The 23,914-nt window shown below is 39.5% G+C and overlaps 1 protein-coding gene across 1 annotated transcript in view; it reads left to right on the forward strand.

Annotated features, from left to right (window-relative positions):
* The window catches only part of LOC125050266 (titin-like), a 103,532-nt gene that overhangs the window by 64,725 nt on the left and 14,893 nt on the right, over window positions 1-23,914 (forward strand). The window contains exons 5-8 of the mRNA XM_047649993.1: window positions 1,041-1,199; window positions 2,501-2,682; window positions 3,253-3,424; window positions 3,497-23,872. Coding sequence (XP_047505949.1) covers window positions 1,041-1,199; window positions 2,501-2,682; window positions 3,253-3,424; window positions 3,497-23,872 — 20,889 coding nt within the window. The remainder of the gene's footprint in view (window positions 1-1,040; window positions 1,200-2,500; window positions 2,683-3,252; window positions 3,425-3,496; window positions 23,873-23,914) is intronic.

Here is a 23,914-nt window from a genome sequence, read left to right on the forward strand (position 1 = left end):
AACTGAACATTATCTTTTTAGTTTATTTTACATACCAAGCACCAGAAGTCGTCTCCTGTACTTTTGCAAACAGGATGCTTAAATCAAGTTACCATCGGAAGCATTCGTTAGGACTCCAGCTGGTCTATAATTGACCTAGATCTAGCCTTACTCAATGTAAGGCTTCGCAATCAATGACCTAGCAACTACGCTTCTATTTGCTATAGATCAAATAGCTGAGTTGAGTTTAATCTGCATAAAATTTTTGTACCTAATAACATATTTCTTTAAATACAATTAATATTTAAGGCGTATTTTCATAAATTTAGCAATACAAGTCAAGTTCAATCAATAATCTGGTCCTCAAAATTCCAAACTCTTCGAATTAAAATTCCTTTTTAACATATTTCATAATAGGTATATTGCGTTATTTATTTATTAAAACTTACACATTACAAATAAAAACAAGTAACATAAATTATTAGGGATGCAACGGGTGTCCATGGGGCTTAGTCAAGATGCCTTAACAGTAGACACGAACTGTCATTTTGACGTGTCAACAAATTTTCATACAAATTTAGTTTTCGACTTTCTACATACACTAATGTTAAGGCATCTTAACTAAGCGCCCTTATCGCTAACAAGCGATCTAATAAAACTAAAAAAAAAATAGATTATACACTTACCATACTTAATCTAAATAAAAAAATAATAAAAATAAACTAAAAGCTTCATGAATTATAATTCAAAATGCAATATAAAAGAGTAAGAAAATACATGAATCACAAAAGTCACAATTAAGCAGGGTACGATATTATGTTAGGAGCAGGTTAGAGAGGAAGCCAATCGTAGTTGAGTAGAGTATCTTTAGTAAAAGATTAAGTTTAACCTTCTTTTATTTTTCTACATTTCCTGGTAAACGGGACCATTCAAATTGTGATCTGCAGTTTATCCGAAGGTATCTTCTTTATACATATAATTAATAATTTGGAGACTTAGAAGGAATTCCCTTAAACGAACTATAAATACGTTAAAGTTTAAGTAATTTTTATTATTTACAGCGTACCTGGAACCTTACATCGTTCCAGCCAGCTTGGAACAGCTATTGGTTCCCAGTGACGTGGTCGGTAACATTCGATTCAGCCACCCCACTCTTTACGTCTTCCCAGGAGGACAGGGTGACGCCGCCCTCTTTGGAATTAATGGATTTAATATGCTAGGTAAGACTTAAATTATATTAAATTCATAATATGTTTAAAAATAAAAAATAAAGTTATACAGTTGGCAACAAGCACTGTGAATGGATTTTGTGTTTGACTACAGCCCTGCGATTCTGTAACTCACTTTTCGAACTCACACAGCGGTTTTCGCATCGGAGGTCGCTCTGAAATCAGTTGTGAAGCAGTTATTTTATGATTTGGCATTCTGATAAACAATAAACTACAAGCTCCCACCTTTTCAGAGTGCCAAATCATAAAATGACTGCTTCACAACTGATTTCAGAGCGACCGCCGATGCGAAAACCGCTGTGTGAGTTCGAAAAGTGAGTTACAGAATCGCAGGGCTGGCCGAGAATGCTATCTTATTGTATTGCTGTAGTGGTACAATATTCTCAAGTAACCTACAATATGGGCAACATTTGAGGCGTTAGGGTAAAACTTTGTTATTTTTTGGATTCTTCAATGTTCTATCTGCTATCATAATCAAGAGTTGGAGTCAGTTGTCACTAACGCTAAGCTGTATGACGGTATGTTCGAAATCAAGACTTAGCGAATAATATCCTTAGAATAAAATAAAGTTAAGTTATGAACTTATGACCGCCCATATATATATAATATATATATATATATATAAATAAAGTTACTATATAAAGTATTGAATACATGTTGCTTACCACAGACTACAGAGTGCTGTTGAATATAATAATAATATGAATAATAAATCGTCAGTAATGTTTACATTTAGATTGATTTCTACACATTTATCAAATTTCAAATACCTTACTATTTTAAAAATACTTAATATTAGTGACATAGCTTCTTTAATTGTCCTTTGCATATACATATTATGTGAACACTGAAAACTGTGCTATTCTGGCCAACTTTATATATTTTATGATATGAATATACCGAGAAACGAAATTAATAGAAGTAATAAATAATACTATTACTTAGAATTAAATGATCAATTAAAAGTTATTATAAATGTATATGGTAAGCTTGATTTACTTACTTTACATCCTTTTTTAAGCAAGTTTTTCAGATTCAAATGCTTGGTCTTACTTTAACCATTGTAATGATTGTTAGGAAAAGTTTAACTGAATTTGTAAAAATAATTTGAGTAAGTACTTACGTATTATACTAAATTTTATCACCTATTCTTTTAGTAAAATTGTTCTGGTTCTGGTTCATTTATTACTATCAATTATGTTTTTGTAATCAACTGCTTCTCAAAAAGTTTTGGTGTTTACAAAAAATATAGCCATCTTTACTATGTTTTAGTGAATGTCTAATCTTTACAGTTGATGGCGGTTTCTCCCGCAAGGCGTGTTGGTGGGACTTTGCCCGGCATCTGGACAGACTGGATGCTGTCCTGTTCACCCGGTTGAACAACTGCTCCATGTCTGGCATGGCTGCCGTGTTGCACAGGAAAGCTACTGCCAATGTCTACCCACAGATCGGACATTTTTTCTGTAATCTTGAAGTAAGACAATCATATTTTGCACATGAACACATTAAAATATATGGATATATCATAATATTGGTACCTATTCATTTAAAAAAACTTCAGGTGTGTTTAAAATATAAAACTCACTCAGAATCTAATTGGAATTGTAATTAATATATTATATATCTTACAATTACATAGGTTAAAAGATAAAATATCATATTGTCAACTTTGGGATGTGTTCTTTAAAAATTACTATGATTTGTGTAAGCCATAAATTACATATAATGTAATATTCTAAAAATATATGTCCAAGACAACTTTTCAACCTTGTACAGAGGAAATAATAGGTATTTGGAATTGATTCAGATAAATTTTCCAGTTTAATAGCTAGATGGATACCTATAATAATATTATAATTTTATCTCTTCAGGCACATTTCATACAATAAACTCATAATTATATTGAGTTTTACTGTTGAACCAAAGCTGGAAAACACCATTTGCTATAACTTTTTGCATTCTTTTTTACAATAAATCTCTCAATCAACACCATATTTTTAAATCAGTTTAATTGATACATATTAACAGGCTTCATGTATTTCAGGATCGGCGTGGCATATCAAGTCCTGATGGAGATAAGGATTCAGATCCCCTCATGGTATCCCTGCTGCAGGCGGGCTCTGACATGATGGCTGATCTCCGACACATTAACCTCAAACCACAACATTGCTATCGAAGCCCAGAACCAATCAACTTGTACCACAAAGTTGGACATGGTAATTATTTGTAGACAACTTTGTTTTTTTTTTCTTAAATCCATGATTAATCTTATTTACTTTTTGTTACAGGCACATTGGATATGTTTGTTTTAAATCCGTCCAAAGACTCCAAATATGTACGTGATTTTTTAAAAAGATGGCATAACAGTGAACAAAAACTTTTTGAAGGTGCTAGTGCATCTGGACCTTTTAATTTTCCAATTCCCAACTTAGTATCAATATGTGCATTATTAGTTTGGCGGCCAGCAAATCCTGATGACAATATAACTAGAATTATGTTTCCTGGTTCTACCCCACAGCATAAAATATTTGAAGGGTTAGAAAAACTTAAACATCTTGAATTTCTTCAACGTCCAACATATACAGGACGACAGATGTCCGCTGCGTCTAACATTGTAACAAGCAAAACTTCGGCTACTTTGAGTACTGCTGCGCCCATAAAGAACACAAAAACTCTAGCTTCCAAGATAAATCGAGAGAAGATTGAAAAAAAAGATGAAAAGAGTATTGAGACTGATATGCAGGTTTCAAAGTTTGATAAAATTAAAGAGGTTTCCAATAATGTTATTGACAATAAGTTAATAAGTGAACTTGTTGATGAAGAGAATAAACAACTAGAATCTGTTTTAAATGAGGCCATTATAAGTCATGTGGACACAAAATTAGATGAAAAAATACTTCAAACTGATATCGCAAAAGATAGCAAGCAGAAGAAAGGCAAGAAAAAAGAAAAATCTACAGATATAAAGACTAAACGGATGGATAAAACCGACGAAACCAAAGATACTACTCACTCAAAGTTCGACACAAAGAAAATCGATGTAGACAATAAATTAAAAGCTGAAGCAAAGAAAAAATCAGAAAAACCTAAGTCTGAATTATATGCCACAAAAAGTAGAACAAATCGGATAACGCAAAAAATTACAGATCGAAAAACTACGACTTCTTTAGATAAGAAAATTGTGGCTGATGACAAAAAATCGCCGCCCGCAACACCAAAGAAATCCATTGATGTCAAAAGTCAGTCGCAGTTAGCTAAAGACAAAGTAAAACTAAAGACCAGAAAAGTTAGCCCCGGAAGCACTCCAGCAAAAAGCGTTAAAGAAGCTAGCAACAGAAGAGTTGTTGAGTCGAAATATAAACAAGCTTCGCCGAAACGGGATTTAATACAAAAAGCAGGTGAAAAAAGGGAACCTAAAATGAAAAGAGAGCCAATATCTAGAAGACCTAGGCCAGTTACATCGCCAATTAAGGGACTCAAATCTGCTAAGAGTCCATCAAAGAGTATAAAATCTTCAAAGGCTGATACATCTAAGCTTATGGGATTACAAAGAGTTAATTACGAAGATATATTAAAAGAGGCTAAAAAGTCTGATGAGGAAACCTCAAAATCTTTCGATGAGATCAAACAGCAAGAGTTTGATGAGCGAGAAGAGCAAGAAATTGTTAGAGAAATCGAAGCGGTCTTTAATAGAGATAGTGAAGTGGAAGAACGAGTAGAATACGTTGGCAGATCTGATATAGAAAAGATCACTTGTCTACTAGATGATACTAAAACAGGAAACATTGACGGTGATTTTGAAGAAGAGTATTTAATTATAGAAAAGGAAGAAGTCGAACAATATACAGAAGATTCTATCGTTGAGAAAGAAGATGAGCTACGGAAACACATAAAAGATAAAGAGGAATCTGAAAAGAAGCAAATCAGTGAAATAAAAGCGGATCTCAAGCCTGAAACCATAACTCAAAATGGTGACCAAGATAAACGTCTAGATTCTAAAGAGCATTCAATAAGTGTTGAAGAAAAACAAGATATTAGTAGTGAAAAAAAGACATCAGATAGCAAAAGTGCTATGAAACCAAAAGACTCAATTGAGAATATAATACAAGAATCACAGCCTGAAGAGAAAGTATCAACCACAATTGAATCAGGCGCCACAACGGCACCTACACTACCCGAAGATGAACGAATTACGTTAGATGATATAAAAGAAGATGAGTTGGTTGAAGAAAAATATGTAAAGGAACAAACAAAGGAAGTTGCCGCCCCCAAAACTTTAATTGACATACAAAATCTTACTAGCTTCGAAAAAAGTTCTAAACAAACTCCACAGCAGACACTTATAAGAGAAATAGTAAAAACACCTGACGAAGTAGCTGATTTACCATTACACGAAGAAGTTGATTATAGGACTTACGAGGAAAAAAAGACTCCTGGCGAAGATGTTAGTAAACGTAAAATTGATATACTTCAAAAAGACATTAAAGTTCCTAAAGACCTGGCTATAATAATTAAACCCACCTCACCTAAAGAAACAAATACTATTCAAGATGTGATTGTTAGTACAACTCAACGTCTGTCACACCCGGAATTGGTGACCGTAACTCCGGGTTCTGCTCCTGACTCACCTATGTATCAGGAACCCTCTAAGCTTGAAAAATCTGTAAAATCTTTGGACCCTGTAAAAGAATACGATGATGAACGATACAACTTTTCACAATTTACTGAAAAACTCAGAGAAACGCATATAACAACTGTTGATTCGCCAATTAAAGATGATATTGTGGTTATTGAAGAACTACATATGCCAGAAAAGATACCTTCAATACCAGAAGATGTAGAAAAAGAAATTGAAGAAGCTCAAATTTTAGAACAAACTGACAAACCTCCCATCAGTCCTAAAGAAGTAGAAAAAATTGTTGCTGATGTTGCTGAAGTTTTAAAATCGGATAAATCCTTGGATGAATTAATTGCAGAAAAATCACCAATCTTATTAAAATCCCCAGAAAAATTATTGCCTTGCGAAAATATCGCCGAAATTACAACAGATTTCTTGTTTGATCAAAGAAAAATAACTTCAATTAAAGATGAGTTACTATCAAAAAGTGATGAAGTTGACACTGTTATTAAATCAGATACTCCGATTGAGAAAACTCAGAAAGAAGTATCGCCTATTAAATCGCTTACATCTGAAGATATCAGCGACCCTTCAGAAAAAACTGTACTAAGCGAAACAAAAAAAATAAAGACAGACAATAATACTTTAACATGTGTATTGCCAGAGGTAGAACAAGAAACTGATGGCCAATTGACAGAAAAACGAGTAAGCATCACATTGGATTCTGCTAAAACATTAGAAAAGTTAGAAGAAAAGATGGCGGACCTTAAACAAAAGGAACAAATCAAAAGTACTGAGTTAATTGCTCCTTCATTGGACACTAAAGACATTAAACAAACAGATAAAACAAAAGAAGAAATTCTTGTTAAAGAAAAAGAACAAATTGATGAGACAATTGTGAAGGAACCGACGAAGGAAAAGAAAAATGAGAGTAAATCTGTAATAGGAAGTTTTATGGATAAGTTTGACGAGAAGCTAAGCAAAGCTAAAGGTTTGTTTAGTAGAAAGAGTGATAAAATTGCTGAAACTTCAAAAGAAAAAATAAAAACAGAAGATACACATAAAACTGTTCTTGAAACCACTTACAAAGATCTAACAGATTTTGAAAAAGATATGATAGAATTGTTGTCTTTCAATGAAGATATACAAGATTATTTGACAAACTACATTATCTTTGATGAACCAGAGGAAACAATTTTAGAGAAAAAAGAGGAGGTTAATGAGAATAATACCATTATCAAAAGACTTACTGTGACTCGAATAATCAAAACTAAATTTATGCATAAAAATGGAATAATTCAAAAGTTAAAGATTGTCACTATAATAACAACGACAAATGAATATCCCAATGGTAATATAATAATTGTTAATGATGGAAGTGCTATGTTGACTGATATCAACGATAAAACTGAATTTCAAATCAACGAACTAGCTGACTTCACCATCCTCGAAAATCAAGCAATTGATAAAAAACAAAAAGAAGATATTGTCTTATTAAGGAATAAACATATAAAACAAAAATTGTCTATTGTAACAGTAAAAGACATACTCACAACTCAAAACAAACTAAAACATAAGGAAAAACTGACAGTAAATACGACTAAAGAGATGTTCATTAGAGACGTTCCTACAATTGTCAATGTCATTACAATTTTTATTTCCGATTACAATTTAAAGACCAAAATCGTCGACAACAAAAAACTCGCTAAAGTCGTTATCACAGCAAAACAAACTTTAGATACAAATGGCACTACAATTATAATGAAAGATAAAGATTTGCAAGTAAAAGACGTAATACAGAAGGATAAAGGTCCATCTAAAGAAGCTTCAGTAATCATTATTCAAGAGAAAGAACAAGGCTTAATAAAAGACTCAAGTCCTGTTAAAAATGATACTTTGACAAAGTCTAAAGTCATTGGCAAGGATGAAAGCCCATCTGAAGAAATTCCAGGAAAGGTTGCTAGCCCTATACAGGACCAAGGACCAAGTCCTGCTTTAGAAAAAGAACCAAGTCCTGTTAAAGACGGTCCTTTGGCCAAGGAAGATGTCATCGATAAGGATGTAAGCCCGCCTAAAGAATTCCCAGAAAAGACGGCTAGCCCTATCCAGGAAAAAGTACCAAGTCCTGCATTAGAGAAGGAACCAAGACCTGTAAAAGATATTCCTTTGACCAAGAAAGATGTCATCAAAAAGGACGTAAGCCCGCCAAGAGAAATTCCAGAAAAGTTGGCTAGCCCTATCCAGGACAAAGTACCAAGTCCTGCATTAGAAAAGGATGCAAGCCCTGTAAAAGATGTTACTTTGACCACAGAAGATGTCATCGAAAAGGATGTCAGCCCATCTAAAGCAATTCCAGAAAAGGCCGCTAGCCCTATACAGGACAAAGTTCCAAGTCCTGCTTTAGAAAAGGAACCAAGCACTGAAAAAGATGTTTCTTTAACCAAGGAAGATGTCATCAAAAAGGATGTAAGCCCGCCAAGAGAAATTCCAGTAAAGTCGGCTAGCCCTATCCAGGACAAAGTACCAAGTCCTGCATTAGAAAAGGAACCAAGCCCTGAAAAAGATGATTCTTTAACCAAGGAAGATGTCATCAAAAAGGATGTAAGCCCTCCAAGAGAAATTCCAGAAAAGTCGGCTAGCCCTATCCAGGACAAAGTACCAAGTCCTGCTTTAGAAAAGGATGCAAGCCCTGTAAAAGATGTTACTTTGACCACAGAAGATGTCATCGAAAAGGATGTCAGCCCATCTAAAGCAACTCCAGAAAAGGCCGCTAGCCCTATACAGGACAAAGTACCAAGTCCTTCTTTAGAAAAGGAACCAAGCACTGAAAAAGATGTTTCTTTAACCAAGGAAGATGTCATCAAAAAGGATGTAAGCCCGCCAAGAGAAATTCCAGTAAAGTCCGCTAGCCCTATCCAGGACAAAGTACCAAGTCCTGCATTAGAAAAGGAACCAAGCCCTGAAAAAGATGTTTCTTTAACCAAAGAAGATGTCATCAAAAAGGATGTAAGCCCGCCTAGAGAAATTCCAGAAAAGTCGGCTAGCCCTATCCAGGACAAGGAACCAAGTCCTGTATTAGAAAAAGAAGCAAGACCTGTAAAAGATATTTCTTTGACCAAGGAAGATGTCATCAAAAAAGACGTAAGCCCGCCTAGAGAAATTCCAGAAAAGTCGGCTAGCCCTATCCAGGACAAGGAACCAAGTCCTGCATTAGAAAAGGATGCAAGCCCTGTAAAAGATGTTACTTTGACCCAGGAAGATGACATCGAAAAGGATGTCAGCCCATCTAAAGCAATTCCAGAAAAGGCCGCTAGCCCTATACAGGACAAAGTACCAAGTCCTGCTTTAGAAAAGGAACCAAGCCCTGAAAAAGATGTTTCTTTAACCAAAGAAGATGTCATCAAAAAAGATGTAAGCCCGCCTAGAGAAATTCCAGAAAAGTCGGCTAGCCCTATCCAGGACAAGGAACCAAGTCCTGCATTAGAAAAGGATGCAAGCCCTGTAAAAGATGTTACTTTGACCACAGAAGATGTCATCAAAAAGGATGTCAGCCCATCTAAAGCAATTCCAGAAAAGGCCGCTAGCCCAATACAGGACAAAGTACCAAGTCCTGCTTTAGAAAAGGAACCAAGCACTGAAAAAGATGTTTCTTTAACCAAGGAAGATGTCATCAAAAAGGATGTAAGCCCGCCAAGAGAAATTCCAGTAAAGTCGGCTAGCCCTATCCAGGACAAAGTACCAAGTCCTGCATTAGAAAAGGAACCAAGCCCTGAAAAAGATGTTTCTTTAACCAAAGAAGATGTCATCAAAAAAGATGTAAGCCCGCCTAGAGAAATTCCAGAAAAGTCGGCTAGCCCTATCCAGGACAAGGAACCAAGTCCTGCATTAGAAAAGGATGCAAGCCCTGTAAAAGATGTTACTTTGACCATGGAAGATGTCATCAAAAAGGATGTCAGCCCATCTAAAGCAATTCCAGAAAAGGCCGCTAGCCCAATACAGGACAAAGTACCAAGTCCTGCTTTAGAAAAGGAACCAAGCACTGAAAAAGATGTTTCTTTAACCAAGGAAGATGTCATCAAAAAGGATGTAAGCCCGCCAAGAGAAATTCCAGAAAAGTCGGCTAGCCCTATCCAAGACAAGGAACCAAGTCCTGCATTAGAAAAGGATGCAAGCCCTGTAAAAGATGTTACTTTGACCACAGAAGATGTCATCGAAAAGGATGTCAGCCCATCTAAAGCAATTCCAGAAAAGGCCGCTAGCCCTATACAGGACAAAGTACCAAGTCCTGCTTTAGAAAAGGAACCAAGCCCTGAAAAAGATGTTTCTTTAACCAAAGAAGATGTCATCAAAAAAGATGTAAGCCCGCCTAGAGAAATTCCAGAAAAGTCGGCTAGCCCTATCCAGGACAAGGAACCAAGTCCTGCATTAGAAAAGGATGCAAGCCCTGTAAAAGATGTTACTTTGACCACAGAAGATGTCATCGAAAAGGATGTCAGCCCATCTAAAGCAATTCCAGAAAAGGCCGCTAGCCCTATACAGGACAAAGTACCAAGTCCTGCTTTAGAAAAGGAACCAAGCACTGAAAAAGATGTTTCTTTAACCAAGGAAGATGTCATCAAAAAGGATGTAAGCCCGCCAAGAGAAATTCCAGAAAAGGCCGCTAGCCCTATACAGGACAAAGTACCAAGTCCTTCTTTAGAAAAGGAACCAAGCACTGAAAAAGATGTTTCTTTAACCAAGGAATATGTCATCAAAAAGGATGTAAGCCCGCCAAGAGAAATTCCAGTAAAGTCCGCTAGCCCTATCCAGGACAAAGTACCAAGTCCTGCATTAGAAAAGGAACCAAGCCCTGTAAAAGATGTTACTTTGACCATGGAAGATGTCATCAAAAAGGATGTCAGCCCATCTAAAGCAATTCCAGAAAAGGCCGCTAGCCCAATACAGGACAAAGTACCAAGTCCTGCTTTAGAAAAGGAACCAAGCACTGAAAAAGATGTTTCTTTAACCAAGGAAGATGTCATCAAAAAGGATGTAAGCCCGCCAAGAGAAATTCCAGAAAAGTCGGCTAGCCCTATCCAAGACAAGGAACCAAGTCCTGCATTAGAAAAGGATGCAAGCCCTGTAAAAGATGTTACTTTGACCACAGAAGATGTCATCGAAAAGGATGTCAGCCCATCTAAAGCAATTCCAGAAAAGGCCGCTAGCCCTATACAGGACAAAGTACCAAGTCCTGCTTTAGAAAAGGAACCAAGCCCTGAAAAAGATGTTTCTTTAACCAAAGAAGATGTCATCAAAAAAGATGTAAGCCCGCCTAGAGAAATTCCAGAAAAGTCGGCTAGCCCTATCCAGGACAAGGAACCAAGTCCTGCATTAGAAAAGGATGCAAGCCCTGTAAAAGATGTTACTTTGACCACAGAAGATGTCATCGAAAAGGATGTCAGCCCATCTAAAGCAATTCCAGAAAAGGCCGCTAGCCCTATACAGGACAAAGTACCAAGTCCTGCTTTAGAAAAGGAACCAAGCACTGAAAAAGATGTTTCTTTAACCAAGGAAGATGTCATCAAAAAGGATGTAAGCCCGCCAAGAGAAATTCCAGAAAAGGCCGCTAGCCCTATACAGGACAAAGTACCAAGTCCTTCTTTAGAAAAGGAACCAAGCACTGAAAAAGATGTTTCTTTAACCAAGGAATATGTCATCAAAAAGGATGTAAGCCCGCCAAGAGAAATTCCAGTAAAGTCCGCTAGCCCTATCCAAGACAAGGAACCAAGTCCTGCATTAGAAAAGGATGCAAGCCCTGTAAAAGATGTTACTTTGACCACAGAAGATGTCATCGAAAAGGATGTCAGCCCATCTAAAGCAATTCCAGAAAAGGCCGCTAGTCCTATACAGGACAAAGTACCAAGTCCTGCTTTAGAAAAGGAACCAAGCCCTGAAAAAGATGTTTCTTTAACCAAAGAAGATGTCATCAAAAAAGATGTAAGCCCGCCTAGAGAAATTCCAGAAAAGTCGGCTAGCCCTATCCAGGACAAGGAACCAAGTCCTGCATTAGAAAAGGATGCAAGCCCTGTAAAAGATGTTACTTTGACCACAGAAGATGTCATCGAAAAGGATGTCAGCCCATCTAAAGCAATTCCAGAAAAGGCCGCTAGCCCTATACAGGACAAAGTACCAAGTCCTGCTTTAGAAAAGGAACCAAGCACTGAAAAAGATGTTTCTTTAACCAAGGAAGATGTCATCAAAAAGGATGTAAGCCCGCCAAGAGAAATTCCAGAAAAGGCCGCTAGCCCTATACAGGACAAAGTACCAAGTCCTTCTTTAGAAAAGGAACCAAGCACTGAAAAAGATGTTTCTTTAACCAAGGAATATGTCATCAAAAAGGATGTAAGCCCGCCAAGAGAAATTCCAGTAAAGTCCGCTAGCCCTATCCAGGACAAAGTACCAAGTCCTGCATTAGAAAAGGAACCAAGCCCTGTAAAAGATGTTACTTTGACCATGGAAGATGTCATCAAAAAGGATGTCAGCCCATCTAAAGCAATTCCAGAAAAGGCCGCTAGCCCAATACAGGACAAAGTACCAAGTCCTGCTTTAGAAAAGGAACCAAGCACTGAAAAAGATGTTTCTTTAACCAAGGAAGATGTCATCAAAAAGGATGTAAGCCCGCCAAGAGAAATTCCAGAAAAGTCGGCTAGCCCTATCCAAGACAAGGAACCAAGTCCTGCATTAGAAAAGGATGCAAGCCCTGTAAAAGATGTTACTTTGACCACAGAAGATGTCATCGAAAAGGATGTCAGCCCATCTAAAGCAATTCCAGAAAAGGCCGCTAGCCCTATACAGGACAAAGTACCAAGTCCTGCTTTAGAAAAGGAACCAAGCCCTGAAAAAGATGTTTCTTTAACCAAAGAAGATGTCATCAAAAAAGATGTAAGCCCGCCTAGAGAAATTCCAGAAAAGTCGGCTAGCCCTATCCAGGACAAGGAACCAAGTCCTGCATTAGAAAAGGATGCAAGCCCTGTAAAAGATGTTACTTTGACCACAGAAGATGTCATCGAAAAGGATGTCAGCCCATCTAAAGCAATTCCAGAAAAGGCCGCTAGCCCTATACAGGACAAAGTACCAAGTCCTGCTTTAGAAAAGGTACCAAGCACTGAAAAAGATGTTTCTTTAACCAAGGAAGATGTCATCAAAAAGGATGTAAGCCCGCCAAGAGAAATTCCAGAAAAGTCGGCTAGCCCTATCCAGGACAAAGTACCAAGTCCTGCATTAGAAAAGGATGCAAGCCCTGTAAAAGATGTTACTTTGACCCAGGAAGATATCATCGAAAAGGATGTCAGCCCATCTAAAGCAATTCCAGAAAAGGCCGCTAGCCCTATACAGGACAAAGTACCAAGTCCTGCTTTAGAAAAGGAACCAAGCCCTGAAAAAGATGTTTCTTTAACCAAGGAAGATGTCATCAAAAAGGATGTAAGCCCGCCAAGAGAAATTCCAGTAAAGTCGGCTAGCCCTATCCAGGACAAAGTACCAAGTCCTGCATTAGAAAAGGAACCAAGCCCTGAAAAAGATGTTTCTTTAACCAAAGAAGATGTCATCAAAAAGGATGTAAGCCCGCCAAGAGAAATTCCAGAAAAGTCGGCTAGCCCTATCCCGGACAAAGTACCAAGTCCTGCATTAGAAAAGGATGCAAGCCCTGTAAAAGATGTTACTTTGACCCAGGAAGATGTCATCGAAAAGGATGTCAGCCCATCCAAAGCAATTCCAGAAAAGGCCGCTAGCCCTAAACAGGACAAAGTACCAAGTCCTGCTTTAGAAAAGGAACCAAGCCCGGAAAAAGATGTTTCTTTAACCAAGGAAGATGTCATCAAAAAGGATGTAAGCCCGCCAAGAGAAATTCCAGAAAAGTCGGCTAGTCCTATCCAGGACAAAGTACCAAGTCCAGCATTAGAAAAGGATGCAAGCCCTGTAAAAGATGTTACTTTGACCACAGAAGATGTCATCGAAAAGGATGTCAGCCCATCTAAAGCAATTCCAGAAAAGGCCGCTAGCCCTATACAGGACAAAGTACCAAGTCCTGCTTTAGAAAAGGAACCAAGCACTGAAAAAGATGTTTCTTTAACCAAGGAAGATGTCATCAAAAAGGATGTAAGCCCGCCAAGAGAAATTCCAGAAAAGGCCGCTAGCCCTATACAGGACAAAGTACCAAGTCCTTCTTTAGAAAAGGAACCAAGCACTGAAAAAGATGTTTCTTTAACCAAGGAATATGTCATCAAAAAGGATGTAAGCCCGCCAAGAGAAATTCCAGTAAAGTCCGCTAGCCCTATCCAGGACAAAGTACCAAGTCCTGCATTAGAAAAGGAACCAAGCCCTGTAAAAGATGTTACTTTGACCATGGAAGATGTCATCAAAAAGGATGTCAGCCCATCTAAAGCAATTCCAGAAAAGGCCGCTAGCCCAATACAGGACAAAGTACCAAGTCCTGCTTTAGAAAAGGAACCAAGCACTGAAAAAGATGTTTCTTTAACCAAGGAAGATGTCATCAAAAAGGATGTAAGCCCGCCAAGAGAAATTCCAGAAAAGTCGGCTAGCCCTATCCAAGACAAGGAACCAAGTCCTGCATTAGAAAAGGATGCAAGCCCTGTAAAAGATGTTACTTTGACCACAGAAGATGTCATCGAAAAGGATGTCAGCCCATCTAAAGCAATTCCAGAAAAGGCCGCTAGCCCTATACAGGACAAAGTACCAAGTCCTGCTTTAGAAAAGGAACCAAGCCCTGAAAAAGATGTTTCTTTAACCAAAGAAGATGTCATCAAAAAAAATGTAAGCCCGCCTAGAGAAATTCCAGAAAAGTCGGCTAGCCCTATCCAGGACAAGGAACCAAGTCCTGCATTAGAAAAGGATGCAAGCCCTGTAAAAGATGTTACTTTGACCACAGAAGATGTCATCGAAAAGGATGTCAGCCCATCTAAAGCAATTCCAGAAAAGGCCGCTAGCCCTATACAGGACAAAGTACCAAGTCCTGCTTTAGAAAAGGTACCAAGCACTGAAAAAGATGTTTCTTTAACCAAGGAAGATGTCATCAAAAAGGATGTAAGCCCGCCAAGAGAAATTCCAGAAAAGTCGGCTAGCCCTATCCAGGACAAAGTACCAAGTCCTGCATTAGAAAAGGATGCAAGCCCTGTAAAAGATGTTACTTTGACCCAGGAAGATATCATCGAAAAGGATGTCAGCCCATCTAAAGCAATTCCAGAAAAGGCCGCTAGCCCTATACAGGACAAAGTACCAAGTCCTGCTTTAGAAAAGGAACCAAGCCCTGAAAAAGATGTTTCTTTAACCAAGGAAGATGTCATCAAAAAGGATGTAAGCCCGCCAAGAGAAATTCCAGTAAAGTCGGCTAGCCCTATCCAGGACAAAGTACCAAGTCCTGCATTAGAAAAGGAACCAAGCCCTGAAAAAGATGTTTCTTTAACCAAAGAAGATGTCATCAAAAAGGATGTAAGCCCGCCAAGAGAAATTCCAGAAAAGTCGGCTAGCCCTATCCCGGACAAAGTACCAAGTCCTGCATTAGAAAAGGATGCAAGCCCTGTAAAAGATGTTACTTTGACCCAGGAAGATGTCATCGAAAAGGATGTCAGCCCATCCAAAGCAATTCCAGAAAAGGCCGCTAGCCCTAAACAGGACAAAGTACCAAGTCCTGCTTTAGAAAAGGAACCAAGCCCGGAAAAAGATGTTTCTTTAACCAAGGAAGATGTCATCAAAAAGGATGTAAGCCCGCCAAGAGAAATTCCAGAAAAGTCGGCTAGTCCTATCCAGGACAAAGTACCAAGTCCAGCATTAGAAAAGGAAGCAAGTCCTGTAATAGATATTTCTATGACCAAGGAAGATGTCATCAAAAAAGATGTAAGCCCGCCTAGAGAAATTCCAGAAAAGACGGCTAGCCCTATCCAGGACAAAGTACCAAGTCCTGCATTAGAAAAGGAACCAAGCCCTGAAAAAGATGTTTCTTTAACCAAAGAAGATGTCATCAAAAAAGATGTAAGCCCGCCTAGAGAAATTCCAGAAAAGTCGGCTAGCCCTATCCAGGACAAGGAACCAAGTCCTGCATTAGAAAAGGAAGCAAGACCTGTAAAAGATATTTCTTTGACCAAGGAAGATGTCATCAAAAAAGTTGTAAGCCCGCCTAGAGATATTCCAGAAAAGTCGGCTAGCCCTATCCAGGACAAGGAACCAAGTCCTGCATTAGAAAAGGATGCAAGCCCTGTAAAAGATGTTACTTTGACCCAGGAAGATGTCATCGAAAAGGATGTCAGCCCATCTAAAGCAATTCCAGAAAAGGCCGCTAGCCCTATACAGGACAAAGTACCAAGTCCTGCTTTAGAAAAGGAACCAAGCCCTGAAAAAGATGTTTCTTTAACCAAGGAAGATGTCATCAAAAAGGATGTAAGCCCGCCAAGAGAAATTCCAGAAAAGTCGGCTAGCCCTATCCAGGACAAGGGACCAAGTCCTGCATTAGAAAAGGATGCAAGCCCTGTAAAAGATGTTTCTTTAACCAAGGAAGATGTCATCAAAAAGGATGTAAGCCCACCAAGTGAAATTCCAGAAAAGTCGGCTAGCCCTATACAGGACAAAGTACCAAGTCCTGCATTAGAAAAGGATGCCAGCCCTGTAAAAGATGTTACTTTGACCAAGGAAGATGTCATCAAAAAGGATGTAAGCCCATCTAAAGCAATTCCAGAAAAGGCCGCTAGCCCAATACAGGACAAGGTACCAAGTCCTGCGTTAGAAAAGGATGCAAGCCCTGTAAAAGATGTTAGTTTGACCACAGATGTCATCGAAAAGGATGTCAGCCCATCTAAAGCAATTCCAGAAAAGGCCGCTAGCCCTATACAGGACAAAGTACCAAGTCCTGCTTTAGAAAAGGAACCAAGCCCTGAAAAAGATGTTTCTTTAACCAAGGAAGATATCATCAAAAAGGATGTAAGCCCGCCAAGAGAAATTCCAGAAAAGTCGGCTAGCCCTATCCAGGACAAGGGACCAAGTCCTGCATTAGAAAAGGATGCAAGCCCTGTAAAAGATGTTTCTTTAACCAAGGAAGATGTCATCAAAAAGGATGTAAGCCCGCCAAGTGAAATTCCAGAAAAGTCGGCTAGCCCTATACAGGACAAAGTACCAAGTCCTGCTTTAGAAAAGGAACCAAGCCCTGAAAAAGATGTTTCTTTAACCAAGGAAGATGTCATCAAAAAGGATGTAAGCCCGCCAAGAGAAATTCCAGTAAAGTCGGCTAGCCCTATCCAGGACAAAGTACCAAGTCCTGCATTAGAAAAGGATGCAAGCCCTGTAAAAGATGTTACTTTGACCACAGAAGATGTCATCGAAAAGGATGTCAGCCCATCAAAAGCAATTCCAGAAAAGGCCGCTAGCCCTATACAGGACAAGGTACAAAGTCCTGCGTTAGAAAAGGAAGCAAGCCCTGTAAAAGATGTTACTTTAACCAAGGAAGATGTCATCGATAAGGGTGTAAGCCCATCTAAAGAAATTCAACAAAAGGCCGCTAGCCCGATTCAAGACAAGGAACCAAGTCCTGCTTTAGAAAAGGAACCAAGCCCTGTAAAAGATATTATTTTGACCACAGAAGATGTCATCGTAAAGGATGTCAGCCCATCAAAAGCAATTCCAGAAAAGGCCGCTAGCCCTATACAGGACAAAGTAACAATTCCTGCTTTAGAAAAGGAACCAAGCCCTGAAAAAGATGTTTCTTTAACCAAGGAAGATGTCATCAAAAAGGATGTAAGCCCGCCAAGAGAAATTCCAGTAAAGTCGGCTAGCCCTATCCAGGACAAAGTACCAAGTCCTGCTTTAGAAAAGGATGCAAGCCCTGTAAAAGATGTTACTTTGACCACAGAAGATGTCATCGAAAAGGATGTCAGCCCATCAAAAGCAATTCCAGAAAAGGCCGCTAGCCCTATACAGGACAAGGTACCAAGTCCTGCGTTAGAAAAGGAAGCAAGCCCTGTAAAAGATGTTACTTTAACCAAGGAAGATGTCATCGATAAGGGTGTAAGCCCATCTAAAGAAATTCAACAAAAGGCCGCTAGCCCAATTCAAGACAAGGAGCCAAGTCCTGCATTAGAAAAGGATGCAAGCCCTGTAAAAGATGTAACTTTGACCACAGAAGATGTCATCGACACGAATGTCAGCCCATCTAAAGCAATTCCAGAAAAGTCGGCTTGCCCTATCCAGGACAAAGTACCAAGTCCTGCTTTAGAAAAGGAACCAAGCCCTGAAAAAGATGTTTCTTTAACCAAGGAAGATGTCATCAAAAAGGATGTAAGCCCGCAAAGAGAAATTCCAGTAAAGTCGGCTAGCCCTATCCAGGACAAAGTACCAAGTCCTGCTTTAGAAAAGAAACCAAGCCCTGAAAAAGATGTTTCTTTAACCAAGGAAGATGTCATCAAAAAGGATGTAAGCCCGCAAAGAGAAATTCCAGTAAAGTCGGCTAGCCCTATCCAGGACAAAGTACCAAGTCCTGCATTAGAAAAGGATACAATCCCTGTAAAAGATGTTACTTTGACCACAGAAGATGTCATCGAAAAGGATGTCAGCCCATCAAAAGCAATTCCAGAAAAGGCCGCTAGCCCTATACAGGACAAGGTACCAAGTCCTGCGTTAGAAAAGGAAGCAAGCCCTGTAAAAGATGTTATTTTAACCAAGGAAGATGTCATCGATACGGGTGTAAGCCTATCTAAAGAAATTCAACAAAAGGCCGCTAGCCCAATTCAAGACAAGGAACCAAGTCCTGCATTAGAAAAGGATGCAAGCCCTGTAAAAGATGTAACTTTGACCACAGAAGATGTCATCGACACGGATGTCAGCCCATCTAAAGCAATTCCAGAAAAGGCCGCTAGCCCTATCCAGGACAAAGAACCAAGTCCTACATTAGAAAAGGAAGCAAGCCCTGTAAAAGATGTTACTTTGACCAAGGAAGATGTCATCAAAAAGGATGTAAGCCCGCAAAGAGAAATTCCAGTAAAGTCGGCTAGCCCTATCCAGGACAAAGTACCAAGTCCTGCTTTAGAAAAGGAACCAAGCCCTGAAAAAGATGTTTCTTTAACCAAGGAAGATGTCATCAAAAAGGATGTAAGCCCGCAAAGAGAAATTCCAGTAAAGTCGTCTAGCCCTATCCAGGACAAAATACCAAGTCCTGCTTTAGAAAAGGAACCAAGCCCTGAAGAAGATGTTTCTTTAACCAAGGACGATGTCATCAAAATGGATGTAAGCCCGCAAAGAGAAATTCCAGTAAAGTCGGCTAGCCCTATCCAGGACAAAGTACCAAGTCCTGCATTAGAAAAGGATACAATCCCTGTAAAAGATGTTACTTTGACCACAGAAGATGTCATCGAAAAGGATGTCAGCCCATCAAAAGCAATTCCAGAAAAGGCCGCTAGCCCTATACAGGACAAGGTACCAAGTCCTGCGTTAGAAAAGGAAGCAAGCCCTGTAAAAGATGTTATTTTAACCAAGGAAGATTTCATCGATACGGGTGTAAGCCTATCTAAAGAAATTCAACAAAAGGCCGCTAGCCCAATTCAAGACAAGGAACCAAGTCCTGCATTAGAAAAGGATGCAAGCCCTGTAAAAGATGTAACTTTGACCACAGAAGATGTCATCGACACGGATGTCAGCCCATCTAAAGCAATTCCAGAAAAGGCCGCTAGCCCTATCCAGGACAAAGAACCAAGTCCTACATTAGAAAAGGAAGCAAGCCCTGTAAAAGATGTTACTTTGACCAAGGAAGATGTCATCAAAAAGGATGTAAGCCCGCAAAGAGAAATTCCAGTAAAGTCGGCTAGCCCTATCCAGGACAAAGTACCAAGTCCTGCTTTAGAAAAGGAACCAAGCCCTGAAAAAGATGTTTCTTTAACCAAGGAAGATGTCATCAAAAAGGATGTAAGCCCGCAAAGAGAAATTCCAGTAAAGTCGTCTAGCCCTATCCAGGACAAAATACCAAGTCCTGCTTTAGAAAAGGAACCAAGCCCTGAAGAAGATGTTTCTTTAACCAAGGACGATGTCATCAAAAAGGATGTAAGCCCGCAAAGAGAAATTCCAGTAAAGTCGGCTAGCCCTATCCAGGACAAAGTACCAAGTCCTGCATTAGAAAAGTATGCAAGCCCTGTAAAAGATGTTACTTTGACCAAGGAAGATGTCATCAAAAAGGATGTAAGCCCGCCAAGAGAAATTCCAGAAAAGTCGGCTAGCCCTATCCAGGACAAGGTACCAAGTCCTGCGTTAGAAAAGGAAGCAAGCCCTTTAAAAGATGTTACTTTAACCAAAGAAGATGTCATCGATAAGGATGTAAGCCCGCCAAGAGAAATTCCAGAAAAGTCGGCTAGCCCTATCCAGGACAAAGTACCAAGTCCTGCATTAGAAAAGGATGCAAGCCCTGTAAAAGATGTTACTTTAACCAAGGAAGATGTCATCGATAAGGATGTAAGCCCATCTGAAGCAATTCCAGAAAAGGCCGCTAGACCAATTCAAGACAAGGCACCAAGTCCTGCGTTAGAAAAGGAAGCAAGCCCTGTAAAAGATGTTACTTTAACCAAGAAAGATGTCATCGATAAGGATGTAAGCCCATCTGAAGCAATTCCAGAAAAGGCTGCTAGCCCAATTCAAGACAAGGTACCAAGTCCTGCGTTAGAAAAGGAAGCAAGCCCTGTAAAAGATGTTACTTTAACCAAGAAAAATGTCATCAAAAAGGATGTAAGCCCATCTAAAGCAATTCCAGAAAAGGCCGCTAGCCCTATACAGGACAAGCTACCAAGTCCTGCTTTAGAAAAGGAACCAAGCCCTGAAAAAGATGTTTCTTTAACCAAGGAAGATGTCATCGATAAGGATGTAAGCCCGCCAAGAGAAATTCCAGAAAAGTCGGCTAGCCCTATCCAGGACAAAGTACCAAGTCCTGCATTAGAAAAGGATGCAAGCCCTGTAAAAGATGTTACTTTAACCAAGGAAGATGTCATCGAAAAGGATGTCAGCCCATCAAAAGCAATTCAAGAAACGGCCGCTAGCCCTATACAGGACAAGGTACCAAGTCCTGCGTTAGAAAAGGAAGCAAGCCCTGTAAAAGATGTTACTTTAACCAAGGAAGATGTCATCGATAAGGATGTAAGCCCATCTGAAGCAATTCCAGAAAAGGCCGCTAGCCCAATTCAAGACAAGGTACCAAGTCCTGCGTTAGAAAAGGAAGCAAGCCCTGTAAAAGATGTTACTTTAACCAAGGAAGATGTCATCGATAAGGATGTAAGCCCATCTGAAGCAATTCCAGAAAAGGCCGCTAGCCCAATTCAAGACAAGGTACCAAGTCCTGCGTTAGAAAAGGAAGCAAGCCCTGTAAAAGATGTTACTTTAACCAAGAAAGATGTCATCGATAAGGATGTAAGCCCATCTGAAGCAATTCTAGAAAAGGCTGCTAGCCCAATTCAAGACAAGGAACCAAGTCCTGCATTAGAAAAGGATGCAAGCTCTGTAAAATATGTAACTTTGACCACAGAAGATGTCATCGACAAGGGTGTAAGCCCATCTACAGAAATTCAACAAAAGGCCGCTAGCCCAATTCAAGACAAGGAACCAAGTCCTGCTTTAGAAAAGGAACCAAGCCCTGAAAAAGATGTTTCTTTAACCAAGGAAGATGTCATCAAAAAGGATGTAAGCCCGCTAAGAGAAATTCTAGTAAAGTCGGCTAGCCCTATCCAGGAGAAAGTACCAAGTCCTGCATTAGAAAAGGATGCAAGCCCTGTAAAAGATGTTACTTTGACCACAGAAGATGTCATCGAAAAGGATGTCAGCCCATCAAAAGCAATTCCAGAAAAGGCCTCTAGCCCTATACAGGACAAGGTACCAAGTCCTGCGTTTGAAAAGGATGCAAGCCCTGTAATAGATGTTACTTTGACCACAGATGTCATCGAAAAGAATGTCAGCCTATCTAAAGCAATTCCAGAAAAGGCCGCTAGCCCAATTCAAGACGAGGTACCAAGTCCTGCATTAGAAAAGGAACCAAGCCCTGAAAAAGATGTTTCTTTAACCAAAGAAGATGTCATCAAAAAAGATGTAAGCCCGCCTAAAGAAATTCCAGAAAAGTCGGCTAGCCCTATCCAGGACAAGGAACCAAGTCCTGCATTAGAAAAGGATGCAAGCCCTGTAAAAGATGTTACTTTGACCAAGGAAGATGTCATCAAAAAGGATGTAAGCCCGCCAAGAGAAATTCCAGAAAAGTCGGCTAGCCCTATCCAGGACAAAGTACCAAGTCCTGAATTAGAAAAGGATGCAAGCCCTGTAAAAGATTTTACTTTGACCACAGAAGATGTTATCGAAAAGGATGTCAGCCCATCTAAAGCAATCCCAGAAAAGGTTGCTAGCCCTATACAGGACAAAGTACCAAGTCCTGCTTTAGAAAAGGAACCAAGCCCTGAAAAAGATGTTACTTTGACCAAGGAAGATGTCATCAAAAAGGATGTATGCCCGCCTAGAGAAATTCCAGAAAAATCGGCTAGCCCTATCCAGGACAAAGTACCAAGTCCTACATTAAAAAAGGATGCAAGCCCTGTAAAAGATGTTACTTTAACCAAGGAAGATGTCATCAAAAAGGATGTAAGCCCATCTAAAGCGATTCCAGAAAAGGCCGCTAGCCTTATCCAGGACAAAGAACCAAGTCCTACATTAGAAAAGGATGCAAGCCCTGTTAAAGTTGTTACTTTGACCAAGGAAGATGTCATCAAAAAGGATGTAAGCCCGCCAAGAGAAATTCCAGAAAAGTCGGCTAGCCCTATCAAGGACAAAGTACCAAGTCCTGCATTAGAAAAGGATGCAAGCCCTGTAAAAGATGTTACTTTGACCACAGAAGATGTCATCGAAAAGGATGTCAGCCCGCCAAGAGAAATTCCAGAAAAATCGGCTAGCCCTATCCAGGACAAAGTACCAAGTCCTACATTAGAAAAGGATGCAAGCCCTGTGAAAGATGTTACTTTGAGCAAGGAAGATGTCATCAAAAAGGATGTCAGCCCATCTAAAGCAATTCCAGAAAAGGCTTCTAGCCCTATTCAAGACAAGGTACCAAGTGCTGCATTAGAAAAGGAAGCAAGCCCTGAAAAATATGTTTCTTTGACCAAAAAAGATGTCATCAAAAAGGATGTAAGCCCGCCTAAAGAAATTCCAGAAAAGTCGGCTAGCCCTATCCAGGACAAGGAACCAAGTCCTGCATTTGAAAAGGATGCAAGCCCTGTAAAAGATGTTACTTTGACCAAGGAAGATGTCATCAAAAAGGATGTAAGCCCGCCAAGAGAAATTCCAGAAAAGTCGGCTAGCCCTATCCAGGACAAAGTACCAAGTCCTGCATTAGAAAAGGATGCAAGCCCTGTAAAAGATGTTACTTTGACCACAGAAGATGTTATCGAAAAGGATGTCAGCCCATCTAAAGCAATCCCAGAAAAGGTTGCTAGCCCTATACAGGACAAAGTACCAAGTCCTGCTTTAGAAAAGGAACCAAGCCCTGAAAAAGATGTTACTTTAACCAAGAAAGATGTCATCGATAAGGATGTAAGCCCATCTGAAGCAATTCTAGAAAAGGCTGCTAGCCCAATTCAAGACAAGGAACCAAGTCCTGCATTAGAAAAGGATGCAAGCTCTGTAAAATATGTAACTTTGACCACAGAAGATGTCATCGACAAGGGTGTAAGCCCATCTACAGAAATTCAACAAAAGGCCGCTAGCCCAATTCAAGACAAGGAACCAAGTCCTGCTTTAGAAAAGGAACCAAGCCCTGAAAAAGATGTTTCTTTAACCAAGGAAGATGTCATCAAAAAGGATGTAAGCCCGCTAAGAGAAATTCTAGTAAAGTCGGCTAGCCCTATCCAGGAGAAAGTACCAAGTCCTGCATTAGAAAAGGATGCAAGCCCTGTAAAAGATGTTACTTTGACCACAGAAGATGTCATCGAAAAGGATGTCAGCCCATCAAAAGCTATTCCAGAAAAGGCCTCTAGCCCTATACAGGACAAGGTACCAAGTCCTGCGTTTGAAAAGGATGCAAGCCCTGTAATAGATGTTA

The sequence above is a fragment of the Pieris napi genome, chromosome 6, assembly GCF_905475465.1.
Source record: "Pieris napi chromosome 6, ilPieNapi1.2, whole genome shotgun sequence".
NCBI lineage: Eukaryota > Metazoa > Arthropoda > Insecta > Lepidoptera > Pieridae > Pieris > Pieris napi.